The following is a 14,073-nucleotide window of genomic DNA, read 5'->3' as shown; positions in this document are numbered from 1 at the left end:
ATTGAAGTTAGTGAGAGAATGCTTAACAGCATTCTCACAATAATAAGTATGCAGAATAACAATAGTGTTTTTGCTTGCATCAAACACACTAATAATAATATATATGTGAGAGAACAAAGGTTGTGCCCTTGCCGAAGGCAAAGCACACCCAATGACAGATTGACGAAGGCACGTTAATTTTCCGACTGTGCCTTTGCTCCATGCCAGAAGCGCCATCTAGCGACCATTACTTGTCAATAACAACGTCCCTGTCTGAAGACTAACGGTGCGTGTCCACTACAGCGGAGCAGGCGGCGCGTCGGCATTGGCTTCCAAATAATTTTCAATTAAACCGGACATTGACGCTCCCGCAGGGTATTGTTTCATGGAAAATGAATTGGAAGCCGACGCGTCGCCCGTTCCGCTGTAGTGGACACGTACCGTTACGGTGCGTGTCCACTACAGCGGAATTCATTCCAATTCATTCAAAACTCTACAGTGTTTTTTAACGCTCTGCACCGCTTGCCTTCCCACAGTACACCACGCTCGGGGGCGTTAGACAAATTAATACAGAATTGTAGTTCTCTAAGTTCACTGTTGTAGTCATGGCCAAGCGTGCAGACTTGGGTTCATGTATTCACAATATCGATCAAACATTGTTGTGACATTATAGGTAGTTATAATTATTATATTTATAAGTATAATGCATTATTGTATTGGTATACATCCCAAGTCTTCATGAGTCTTTACAAGTGTCTATAACTATGTTTATACTGCATTATTACTGTATTGTAAGGCATTACGAGGACACATTACAGTAATGTTGTATAATACGTTACACATTTGGATAAAGTGGTACCGTAATGTTTTACTGACATCAATTGTGTGGGATGTTTTTGCATATTTTCAGACCTGCTCCTTGCCACTAGTGGTCATCTCCAACGTGAGCCAGCTGCCAGGTGGATGGGCCTCGGTCATGTGGTACAACCTACTGACCAATGAACCCAGGGTAAGCTGTCACCAGTTGTTGCATTCGGTAGAAATGAAAGGTGTCAAAATGTGTATCTTGTTGCCATGATGCCCCTTATTTTTTGAAACATTTCGTTGCACGGTTTAGGAAACGTTTACGTTTTTGTGGCGAAAAGGACAGCCAACAGTAGGTTTCTTGCTAGCCACAGTTAGCATATGATGTCACAATCCGGCACACGATAGCAACAATGCCTACTATTGTAACGGCTTAATGCCGCTGTTAATTAAGTCTGGAAGAGCATAGTTTCTTGTGTATGCAGTGACCTACGGTGGCCCTGAAGTGCAAATCACAACAGCAAATCATAAAACACAACGGCAAATAGGAAAACATTTCAACAAATCATAAAACACAATGGCAAATAAGAAAACATGACAGCAAATAGGAAAACACGACAGCAAATAGGAAAACACTTCAACAAATCATAAAGCACAATCGCAAATAGGAAAACAAAACTGCAAATAGGAAAACACTTCAACAAATCATAAAAGACAACGACATTAACTTCTACCGGAAAAGGTAGGGCCTATCTAGCAGAGGACGGACCCTCCTGATTGGACAGACGGACTGTCTGTCTTTAAACAGGAAGGAGAGGTGAAAAACACCTATTTTGAAAACATGAGTACTCCCGAAGATACTTTTGCTATTTTTCGGAATTATTTTGATGAATGTCAGTTTCGGAATTACAGTTTGCCATTTTGTCTTAACATGACACATCACGCTGTCTGTTGAAGCGTGTTTTTTCATATTACTGATGCATTTTTGTTACCTCCATGAAATTATATTTGATTTACGAACTATAGTTTAAAACGTTATGAACTTTTAACAAAGTAATTACATTTCAATAAAAATGTTATGCTTGATTTGCTCATTGTGGGTTTAGGAGGCAATACAGAAGGCTACTCCCCCCCCCCCTCCCCTTAAACATAAAGTAATGTCTTAAGAAATCAAATATAATTCTAATATTACTATTATTTACTTTTTCTGCCATTTTGAAAGCCATAGTAGCTGGTTAATCTGTTGTATAGCTAAACCTAACAGTGTATTAGATGTGATAGAACATTTGCAAAACTGGATTTTAAAATGATGGTTACTATTTACTAGTATGAATACTGCTAATATTATCTTACTAGTAGCTAGTTGTTACTATTACCAACAAACTAAACTAGCCACTGTAAAGTTGAGTTAGATAGAGCTAACATAGCGTCAACTAGTTGATGTTAGCTCTACTTACATTTACATTTAGTCATTTAGCAGAGGCTCTTATCCAGAGCGACATTACCCCGAGGCAAGTAGGGTGAAGTGCCTTGCCCAAGGACACATAATTTTTCACGGCCGGGAATCGAACCAGCAACCTTCTGATTACTAGCGCTATTCCCTAACCGCTCAGCCACCTGACCTACTTACTACTAGTAAGATACTATTAGCAGTTCTAATAGTTCTAGCTAGATAAGGACAACAGATTACTAGCCAGCTATTTATTTATAATCAACAAACAGGGACGTCTTTACATTAGTGGCCTGGTGCCCCACCAGATGTTGCTGTGGAGCAGTGCACATATGGTATTATTTATTTAGTATCTTTTTTTCTTCTTTCTTTAATCTGTAAATATTTGCAATTAATATTGTAGGGGGTTAAATATTGGCCAAAAAAACTAAACGAATTCCCCTATGGTTTAAAGGAAGATGGGAAACTGAATAGTGTATTAGCATGAACCAAATCATGCCAATACAAATAGAATTCCAGATATTTGACTATGGGTTAAATCAGAGCAACAATGGTCAAAGTACGGTTAAATGAAATACGCATTTAATAACATTGCAAATGAATGAAATCAATTACAAGGCGAACATTTTACAATATGAAAGCTTTAAATCTTACCTACTCTACCATGATCATTGTAAATCAGAGAGAAAGCAAGAGGTGAGCAAGGAGTAGGACAGTAGGACAAGGGAGAACTGAGGAGAAAGTCTCAGGAGATGAAGAATCCACAGAACAATGCATTACAATTCCCTTTATACACAAGGACAACCAATCAGACCACATCTTGAATGGGGTGTGAGGGCCATCAAGTTGAGACCGTCCAGAAACTCCAGACTTTAGCATATGAGAAGTGGGGGCAGGTTTGACACCCAGCCTACAACATTGTTGCGCATTGATTACATATTACATTACATTACATTTAGTCATTTAGCAGACGCTCTTATCCAGAGCGACTTACAGTAAGTACAGGGACATAACCCTCGAGGCAAGTAGGGTGAAGTGCCTTACCCAAGGACACAACGTCATTTTGCACGGCCAGGAATCAAACTGGCAACCTTCTGATTACTATCCCGCTTCCCTAACCGCTCAGCCACCTGACTCCCCATATGACAAATCTAACGCTGTCCGATACATTCCAAAAATGTCTCTGTAGTCCTAGCTACCTATATAAAGGTACTTCTTTGTGCAGTTTCACTAGCATGGGGCCGGCCCCTTCTCATTTGTTTAGCCAAGTGAGAAATTGAAAACACTGTGGGCAGGTGCAACGTGCTTTCAATAATGAGCTGTGGGGCACAATTATGTTGGCCCCATAGCCAATAAAACGACCTAATAAAATGACATACGTCAAGACGTTAACGTGGTATGTACTTTCTCCCCAGCTAGTTGCCAAATTCAAAACTGTCATCCTTGATCATTCACAGTTACCGTATGTTGGCCAGCCACTACTACAATTATGAATTGAGTTGACAATTTATTAGGCACCGGCCCCTAATTCATATCCCTTTTTTTCTTTCAAGCTTGCTGCGCACAATGCACTACTAGGCTATAGAAACTCCCCTTGCTTAACCCACTATTAAACAGTTCAGGGACGTGTCGAAGTACAATAATCCAAGTTTTTATCCAATATCCAAGTTTTTTTATCCAATATCGTAATTTTAAAACAGCACGGAAAAGGCAGCAAAGTATGATGCAAAGTGTTTATTCGAATCCAACACAAAGGATTGATTCCAACAAACGTGAGTAGACCCCGGAGTCTGACTGGCGTTTTTTTCCTGACATTTGCCTATATATCTACTTTCCATTATTTTAAGATCTTTTGTCATTGGTACATTATCTCTGGTTACAGATGCATTTATGTATTTCACACCCGGTAGGTCAATCATCACAAAATTTACATTGCCAGTACTTTTCCTCTACTTTCTCTTTCCAAGGCCCACGTGGGGCCATGCCGTCCAGCTGCACAGGGACACTGAGTCTAAGGACATAAATCTGTCCCCTGACATCAGGCGGTTGTAGTTCTCAATATCTGGGCTATGTAGTCCTTCATGGGAGAGGCCTACACACATACTTCTCTCTCTGGAACTCAAACTCTATCTATCTGGTCTTCCACATTTGGCCTTTGTTTCTTCTATGTTTTAGTGGCAATTCTAATCAATCAACAGCTTTGCATCTGGTTTTCAATAATATAGCATACATAAGTAAAAAAGGTGATTAAGTGGTTCTATATCAATCATATAAACCATGATCATTTCTCCATCGTCATAATTACAGCAGTTTTTTCTACATTTCCCCCTGTGGGACTGACAAAGTCCCAACACAACCCATACTGGAAACACTACTGTAATTATTCAATAGAAACACTGGAAGAACATAAATGCTGATTGAATACAAAACTTTCAAAAACACCTTAGGCAACTAAATCATACACTTCCCAAGTATGCATTGTAACAGTAGAACCATCACATATACGGAACAGGGTATTATTAATTTCAATCTTATACATAAATGTCATCATGTGCGAAGCTCAACCGTGGCGACCTGGTGGACTTTCCTTCTTTCCAACACTTGATTAAGCTATCAGCTTATTGCAACGCATAGCGGGGTGTTAAGTAAAAGTAGCATAAGTGTTTGTTACGTTTCATCATGACAGCTAATATCTCTCACACAAGGTCTGTTGGTCCTATGAAGGGCTTGTGAGCAACAGGGTCTTGTTTCGTTACTGTACCCTGCAGAAGTAAGTTGCAGTTAACACTAACACCTTTACACATCCCACATAACCTTGCATCCTTGTGCTGAGGGCCTAAACTTTAAGGGCATCTCTGAACAGTATACACGACAAACAAAACAAACAATGACATTAATACAAAAACTGCTGCAATGACAACAAAACAAAACAATACAATATGGTGACAACAAACTAAAACAAAACAGGGGAACAAGAACATGGAGATTACATATTTGAATTTGAATGAATTGAGACAGTGGGGCAGCGCTCCATGCCATACATAATAACGGTGCGTGACTGTGAAACATTGTGACTAATACTAAGTGGTGAAGGTGAATGTCTGATGATGTCCAGGGAAAAGGGGATGTGTGATGAGGTTCTGAGTCCAAGAGTGGGCAATATATGCAATTGGGGAACAGAATTGTCCAGGGTGGGGCAGACCAAGTGGTCGGATGACATCCTCCACAGCCAAGGCTTCTCTTTAGGAATACAATCACTCGTACTCATAATAAGCTTATGCTGGTGGAACCGTTGGGTGCACGGGTTGATATTCACCCCAACGTCGCTGCAGGTTATCCAACGTCATACTCAGCCTCTCATTCTTGCAAGTCAGCACCTGTTTCTGGTGCTGAAGTGCCATCACCTCATCTCGCTGACGCTCTTTTTCCTTGTAATGACGCCTCCACCCTAGAAGTGCGCGTCCTCTCAATGCAGTATTGAAACGTTGTGATATCTTTTTGGACCCTCGTCACTGGAGGCTCTTAAATTTCGTCAGTGACACGTCTAAAATTCGCAGTGTGGTCTCAGCGGTCCTGGTGGTTAGTCATTGGATCGTAGTCTGGTGGTTCCTGGGTCATCGAGCCGCTGGATTCGGTGTGATGGTCCTGGTGTGCTGAATGATGGTGGCCACACCGGGCTTGAACAAGTAGGGCTGGTGGAGATGGGTCTCTGCCGGCGGTCTGGGTTGTTGGTCATTCAGCCGTAGACCCAATCTCCAGGTGCAACCGTCTGCAGGTTCTTTGGAATTTCTGCTTCCTTTTCCTTTGAGGCACCTTTCACCTGTTGAAACACTACCTTCCTCTCCACATCCATTGAGGGGAGGACCCTCGAGGGGTCCTCTTAAATAAGGAACTGGAAAAAGTCTTCCAGTAGCGTCTCATGCAGTGTTAGAAATGTCAGGTGGTTAGTACTCAGGTGGTTAGTATTCAGGCGGTTGGTACTCGGGCGCATTACCGTTAGTGCCGGCGGTAAGGTCTGTAGGCCTACCCAGTTTAACTTACCATCAGCCATGATCTTTGTTACCTTGATTTTCAAGGTACCGTTGCTCTCTCAACTGTCCCTTGTGACTGTGGATGATAAACACAGCCAGACCTTTGTCTGATTGTTAACAGTTTGAATGCCAATTTAAATGTTTCGGCCACAAAATGCGGTCCATTGCGATCCCAAGTCTCGGAAAGACCTCTACACAGAAAATGTTGCTACTGATCGGGAATCTGGATCTGCAGTTGGCACTGCCTCTCTACCCATCTACTGAACCGACAGATCACTTAGTACCAAGATGTATCTCAGTCTTCCTATACGTTGTTGCGTCTTGTCTACACAGTCTATAGCAGTGATTCTCAAATGGGGGTACTGTAAGGGGTACGTGAGATTTATATAAACAAGTCTATTTAAAAATAGATACAAAATCTTCCATGATGGCTAAAAATAATGCTACAATGTTTGACAAGAAGACTAGCTAGCTAGCCATGTCGTTGTCCCCAAATCAAAATTTTTATGAACCAAAAATTGGCATGTTGTGCAGTGAATAGTGAATGGGATGTGAGATAAGCGGTTACGTGACACTGAGACCGTAAATTCAGAAAAGAAATACTGAAGTCACTCATTGTTGTAATTACCTTTTGACTTTTTAAAGTCTTTCAAAATTGTAAATGGAGGCTTTGTGGCCCTGTTGTTATGGTTACTTATTTCAGACACTTAACAGGCTCATACTATGTAGTCAGCGCACTAATTTGGAACGGTGAACAGTTTCTGTGGAGATACTTAGTAGGTGTCCACCACCCCTGCAGCCAATCAGAATTGAGTATTCACCCTGACCATGATATACATATGTATATATATTATTTATATAGTTTTTATCACCCATGTTTGGGGCCAGTCAAGGGGTACTTGGCTGAGAAAAAATGTATAGGGGGTACATTATTGAAAAAAGATTGAGAAGCACTGGTCTATAAGATGCCTAAATGGTCCGTCTGGTGTTGGACTGTGTGAAATGGGAGCAGAAACTGAACTGAGAAACATCATAATGTGCAAAGTACACTATCGACTGCAGCTTCTAAATATGGTGTCCCCCATACGACCTAAAGATGACATATAATTATCCCCCTGGCGCAATGGTGACCACCATGCGCATTCCTAATAGCAAATACATCAGTTACATGAACACAGGTGTGTGGTAGTTGCCAGGTTCACCGTGCCACACCCTTGAATGGTTAGTTCTGGTGCAGACAGTATGACCTCGTAATCAGGTCTTCCGGCCTGTGTTAAGACAAAATGTGGGTTTGTGAGTAAGGCGTATAGTTGATGGGATGTGTAGAAAGTTACTGGGTGTCCCATCGTCAGTGATGATGCTTGTTTGAAAACAAAAGCAGCGGCTGCCAGTCCCTGATAGCAGGGTGGCAGTCCTGCCTCTATCCAGTTCTGTACTGTAATAGGCTAAGGTTGTTTCCCCATGGGTGTGTCCTGTAACAATACAGCAGTAGCATATCCAGATCATTCTGCAACATATAGATGAAATGGTTTTGAGTAATCGGGATTGCCAAGGGCGGAGGCGGATTGCATGTCACTTTTGAGAGCCGAAAAAGCTCCCTCCGCCTCTTTGGTCCACTGCAATATAGCAGCATTACTAGTCTGCCCTGCAGCCCTAGTAAGGGCTCGCAAAGGTGCTGATTTGAGGGCATAATCACAAATCCATGGTCTGCTGTATCCCGCCATTCCCACCAAGGTAAGCATTTACCCTACTGTCTGAGGCTTTGGAGCGTTGACTATGGCTTCTATCTGTGACAAAGATACCTGTCTCGTATCCCCACTAAGCCGCCTTCCCAGATAATCTACTGTTGTCTGACAAAACTGTAATATGTCTCTACTTACTTTACGTAGCCTACTGGATAACGGTACTGGTAACCTGCAGATTCTGCAGGTCCTGGGCCAACCTTGATCAAATTCAGCTGGGCTGTCCAGGAATCCCTGGGGTAATAGGGTTTAAGTACTGTGTTTACCTTCAAAGGTGAAAGCAAACAGGTATCGTGAGTCTGGATGTACTGAAACATAAAAATGCAGAGCACAGGTCAACAACTGTTTATCATTTTGCGCCTGAGGGAATGTTAGTAATATGTGTGGATCAAAAACAATCGTTTTTGGAAAGTCTCCAGTGGAGTTAATAGCCCGCAGATCATGTACCAATTGATAATCATTAGTGTGGCTTCTTTATTGGAAAGATGGGTGTATTACAGGAGCTTTTGTTTCTATCGGTGCTCCTGCAGTCACTAGACCCTAAATGGGTCTAATCCCGTCTATAGCGTGGTGTCAGAGAGGGTGTTGTCTCTGGTAGGGTAACATAACGTTGGGGATACCTGTCCTAACAAATATTGACAACAAAAAGTTGACATTACATTATATTTTTACATTTTACATTTACATGGTTCTGTTGGTGTTTTTATATTCACTACCACTGTCTCAGCTGTCCCTACACTGTAACTTGTCTTGAGGTTCTAGAATAACGTGTGTCAAGGGATGTGTGTATTATTTGTGGGCCTCCATTCTAATACCTCTAAAGCTACTTTTATTATTGGTCCTAATTCATGAGATCCATGGCCTTCAGTTGTCATTAATGTAACGTAAGAGCAGAATCCTGTACTTGGTACCATTCTTGTCATTTTGGTGAGAGTGTTATAGCTGTGGCAGCTCCTTCGGGGCCTACAAAGATATCCTGGTTGATGATAGAGTACTTTTTTTTTTTAATCATCAACTCTATCCAACAGTCTGCATAATTTTAGGCTGCCTTCAAACATCTGGCAGAGGACAGTAGATACAAATTAGCCTCTCAGACTAACGTACAGTTTTGCTGTTGATTGGTGTGCTATGTCTCTGCAAAATAAATGAATAAATAAAAATAAAATAGTCTGTGTAACTTTGATGTTCGTCATATGGAAGAGTGCAGTGGAGCGGCACGTGTTGTGATTTCGGTTTCCCTACTAATGCTTGGACCCATGGTTCCCATTTTTCCATGATTGGATCAATAAAGATTCTTGTGGGGCCACAAATGTAGCCAGTACGCTAGCTGTGGTGTCTGGCTGTGGGGATTTTCTGTTGTTGCATTCATTAATGGACTTAAGACATTTTGTAGTTATTTTTCAACCATCACTGGCATTATCTGGTTTGCTGAGTGATTTTCATGCAACTCAAATTGCAGGCCGTTTTGGGTACACACGATATTGGCTTTTAATATGCAGAGAATGTCTTTTCTTAATAGATTGATGGGAGTGTGTGCTGAGTACAGTAGAGGTGCTACAATAGTTTGTCCTTCAATTTGCATTGTGAGTGGCTCCGTAAGTGGTTTCACTTGTGTTTTCCCAGAAAAGCCTACAGTTCGGTGGGATGAACTTGAGAGGGGGAGATTGAAGCCATCTCTACCCTCTTTTTGTAATTTTATTTTGGTAGTGAGATTATTGGTGACATCTTTTCCCCCTCAGGCTCCTCTGGAAACCTCTACTGCCAGCCTGCAGCTGGCGCCAAGTACGGATTTGTTTGACAGTTTCTTCTTATACAGTTAGGTCCATAAGTATTTGGACATTGACACAATTTTCATCATTTTGGCTCTGTATACCACCACAATGGATTTGAAATGAAACAATCAAGATGTGCTTTAAGTGCAGACTTTCAGCTTTAATTTCAGGGTATTTACATCCAAATCAGGTGAACGGTGTAGGAATTACAACACATTGTATATGTGCCCCCCCCCCTTTTTAAGGGACCAAAAATAATTGGACAAACTAACATAATCATAAATCTAATTGTCACTTTTAATACTTGGTTGCAAATCCTTTGCAGTCAATGACAGCCTGAAGTCTGGAACCCATAGACATCACCAGACGCTGGGTTTCGTCCCTGGTGATGCTCTGCCAGGCCTCTACTGCAACTGTCTTCAGTTCCTGCTTGTTCTTGGGGCATTTTCCCTTCAGTTTTGTCTTTAGCAAGTGAAATGCATGCTCAATTGGATTTAGGTCAGGTGATTGACTTGGCCATTGCAGAACATTCCACTTCTTTGCCTTAAAAAACTTTTTGGTTGCTTTCGCAGTATGCTTCGGGTCATTGTCCATCTGCACTGTGAAGCGCCGTCCTATGAGTTCTGAAGCATTTGGCTGAATCTGAGCAGATAATATTGCCCAAAACACTTCAGAATTCATCCCACTGCTTTTGTCAGCAGTCACATCATCGATAAATACAAGGGAACCAGTTCCATTGGCAGCCATACATGCCCACGCCATAACACTACCTCCACCATGCTTCACTGATGAGGTGGTATGCTTTGGATCATGAGCAGTTCCTTCCCTTCTCCATACTCTTCTCTTCCCATCATTCTGGTACAAGTTGATCTTGGTCTCATCTGTCCATAGGATGTTGTTCCAGAACTGTACAGGCTCTTTTTGATGTTTTTTGGCAAACTCTAATCTGGTCTTCCTGTTTTTGAGACTCACCAATGGTTTACATCTTGTGGTGAACCCTCTGTATTTACTCTGGTGAAGTCTTCTCTTAATTGTTGACTTTGACACAGATACGCCTACCTCCTGGAGTGTTCTTGATCTGGCCAACTGTTGTGAAGGGGTTTTTCTTCACCAGGGAAAGAATTCTTCTGTCATCCACCACAGTTGTTTTCTGTGGTCTTCCGGGTCTTTTGGTGTTGCTGAGCTCACCAGTGCGTTCTTTCTTTTTAAGAATGTACCAAACAGTTGATTTGGCCACACCTAATGTTTTTGCTATCTCTCTGATAGGTTTGTTTTGACTTTTCAGCCTAACGATGGCTTGCTTCACTGATGGTGACAGCTCTTTGGAATTCATATTGAGAGTTGACAGCAACAGATTCCAAACACAAATACCATACTTGAAATGAACTTTAGACCTTTTATCTGCTCCTTGTCAATGAAATAACGAACTCCCATGAGGGAATAACATACACCTGGCCATGGAACAGCTGAGCAGCCAATTGTCCAATTACTTTTGGGCCCTTAAAAAGGTGGGGGCCGCATATAAAATGTATTGTAATTCCTACACCGTTCACCTGATTTGGATGTAAATACCCTGAAATTAAAGCTGAAAGTCTGCACTTAAAGCACATCTTGATTGTTTCATTTCAAATCCATTGTGGTGGTATACAGAGCCAAAATGATGAAAATTGTGTCAATGTCCAAATACTTATGGACCTAACTCTATGTCCTTGATGTCCGCATCTCCAGCATGCCCCTGTTTGCTGATTGTCAGTCAGATTGTGGTTGGACTGCATTTGTCTGTCCTGCTGTTGGGGTGGGCCTCGTCCTCCCCCACAGGGTCTCCCTCCGCGTTGCATAGGTCCACCTCTTCCCTTCCAGGATTGATAGTTGTCATCTGAGGGGCCACCATGCACTTGGATTGGTGGCAGTCTGGGATCCGGGGGGTTGACTGGTGCTTCCTGCATTGGTCCTGGTGGAGCAGGAGGTTGGGGTGGTGGCTGGAACATCACTGGGGCCTGGGGTTCCTGTTTTTCTTCTCTGCAGTTATCGACATGATGCACTATGTGTCCTGGCCCGTCCATTCTCATCAGGCCTAGCACACCATCTAGACACTTTTGTACATCTTGATGCATTGCCTTCATCCTCATCAGCATAAACTGTCTCTGTGTGGTGTTGTCCCACCGGAGTCGCCAGTTGTTTGTGTTCCAGGCACTCCCAGTCTCATTTCTCCACCTGCTTGGCTCCCCAATTTGCTTTGGCAGGAAGGTGCATACATTAAACATATAGGAATCTTAAACATTTTAATATGAGGTCTAAACTATACTATAATATAAGGATACGTGAGCTAGCATTTACTGTCTAAATATGGGGGTGAATCCAATGGTCATACTGGTGGGGGCTCTGTCCTTATACTTTCTTTATTCCTGTCTCTGTAGGATTGGTTATTTTCTCTGTCTTGATCTCTTATTGCTCTGGTTTTTAAATTTATGGGTCTTTATGTTGACCTCCACCTCCTCACAGCACGCTAAATCAATGGATCCTCCTTTCGGCCAAACTGAATTGCATTTCTTTATGAACTGTTGAATTAACTTTTTGTCGTCTGGGTGGCGTTTTAATTTTTTATTTGTATTACCTCCACTGGAGCCATCACCTGGCTATCCAAAGCTTTCCCACTGTTTTTCCCGTGAATGATCCCCTTATAAATGTATTGTGTTCTGCTGACCAAGGACCTGGGAAACTCTGTCCGTTTCCCTAATTTTCTTACTTTATACCAAATAGCTTATTAGTTGTCCTAGTTATTTTTCTGAAACTCGGTTGGGGTCCTACACCAGTTTCTCTGTGTTATAATTTCTTGGAGGTTAGGTTTTATAATCCTTGCTTAACCTACTGGGAACAACGGTAATACTGACGGATGGATGTGTGGCTGGCCTTTCCTGTACTGCTATGGTCTGCCTTACGGGCACTTTTAAACGGAAGTCACCAGAATCGAGACTACTGCAGTCTGTTCCAAACTCTGGCCTGGACGGTAGAGTCAAACCAATGATATAATGCTTGTTGCCAAGACACGCCAGGGAAAACCTTCTTTTGGGGCTGTATCAATGATTTGGTGTTCTGCCAAGCTTTGAGTTTTTCAGCTGAGCGTCTGTGTTAGTTTATAAATCAATTTATAAATATGTGTGTGTGTGTTTGTTTCAATCAATGGTAGAATAGGTGTGGGTGGAATTGAATCACTATTATCTAGTATGTCAATTCGTTAGAGTGACACACCGACTTCAACTGGATCTTCTCGAGTCTTAGATGTATGTCTTGTCTGCAAATGCAAACACAGTTTACGGCGCTTTTCCTCCCTGCTTATTTTTAAAAGGCTCTTGTTTTCCTTTGTCTGTCGTAGACCAATAAATCTGCCACAACTCGGTAAAGATGAATGGTAGATAGTCACAGAGTGGGAGTGTGCGTGTTTGTGCTTTGTGAATTGTGTTTCGTGTTTGTGAGTGTGTGAGGTAGGGTTGGTTTGAGGTAGTTATGTGTGTATGTGATAGGGAGGACGTGGAATATATGTGTGTTGTGTGTGGGTGTGTGTGAGGAGGTGTGTTGTAGTGTGTGTGTGGTGTGACTTAGTGTAGGGGGTCGTTGCAGTGTGCGTATGTGTAAGGGAGGAGGAGGGATAAAATATGTGTGTTGTGTGAGGGGGGTCGTCGGGGTGTGTGTGTGCACGGGTAGGGATGCGTATTGATAAGATTTTAACGATTCCGACTCCTTCTCAATTCCTGCTTATCGATTCGATTCCTTATCGATCCGATTCCTTATCGATTCTCTTATCGATGTTCCCCTCTACAGCCACACACACTCGTTCTAAACGAATTTCTCAAACTGGCTTTGACTGGCTCTGAAATGAGCTAATACCTACCACCTCTAGGCCTCTTCAGGCCTCTGTTTTCAAAACAAAATCTAGTCGGAGATAGAAACTTTCAGTTTCCTTGTGTTCAAGCTACTATTACTCAACACCAGTAGGACTTACAGGGGTCCTAACAACAGGGGAAATAACTTCAGTGTCACCTTTCAAAAGAGACCATTTACATGCATGTACTCCAAATGGTTCAACAACAGCTTTCAATATACTTTGGGTATGTTGTTTAGGCGTTTTCAGGCACATTTAACAGGATTATTAAAATGTTAAACAATTAAAATGCTAAGTTTAATAATGGATTAAAAATCGATATGCTCAGTTTAATAATGCGATACGCGAACGTTTGCTGATAACACACGCCGCCAAGATAACGTGAAATGATCAATAAGATCAATACTAATGGGAG

At 42.0% G+C, this 14,073-nt stretch overlaps 1 protein-coding gene across 13 annotated transcripts in view; it reads left to right on the top strand.

Moving 5' to 3' along the window:
• Positions 1-14,073, top strand: part of stat4 (signal transducer and activator of transcription 4) — an 85,956-nt gene that overhangs the window by 53,582 nt on the left and 18,301 nt on the right. For all 13 annotated transcript variants that reach the window (XM_067228722.1, XM_067228739.1, XM_067228768.1 and 10 more), the window contains one exon: positions 890-988. In XM_067228722.1, coding sequence (XP_067084823.1) covers positions 890-988 — 99 coding nt within the window. The remainder of the gene's footprint in view (positions 1-889; positions 989-14,073) is intronic.

The sequence above is a fragment of the Osmerus mordax genome, chromosome 2, assembly GCF_038355195.1.
Source record: "Osmerus mordax isolate fOsmMor3 chromosome 2, fOsmMor3.pri, whole genome shotgun sequence".
Classification (NCBI taxonomy): domain Eukaryota; kingdom Metazoa; phylum Chordata; class Actinopteri; order Osmeriformes; family Osmeridae; genus Osmerus; species Osmerus mordax.
The sequence above is the reverse complement of the archived record's forward strand: the minus strand, read 5'-3'. Positions and strand labels throughout refer to the sequence as shown.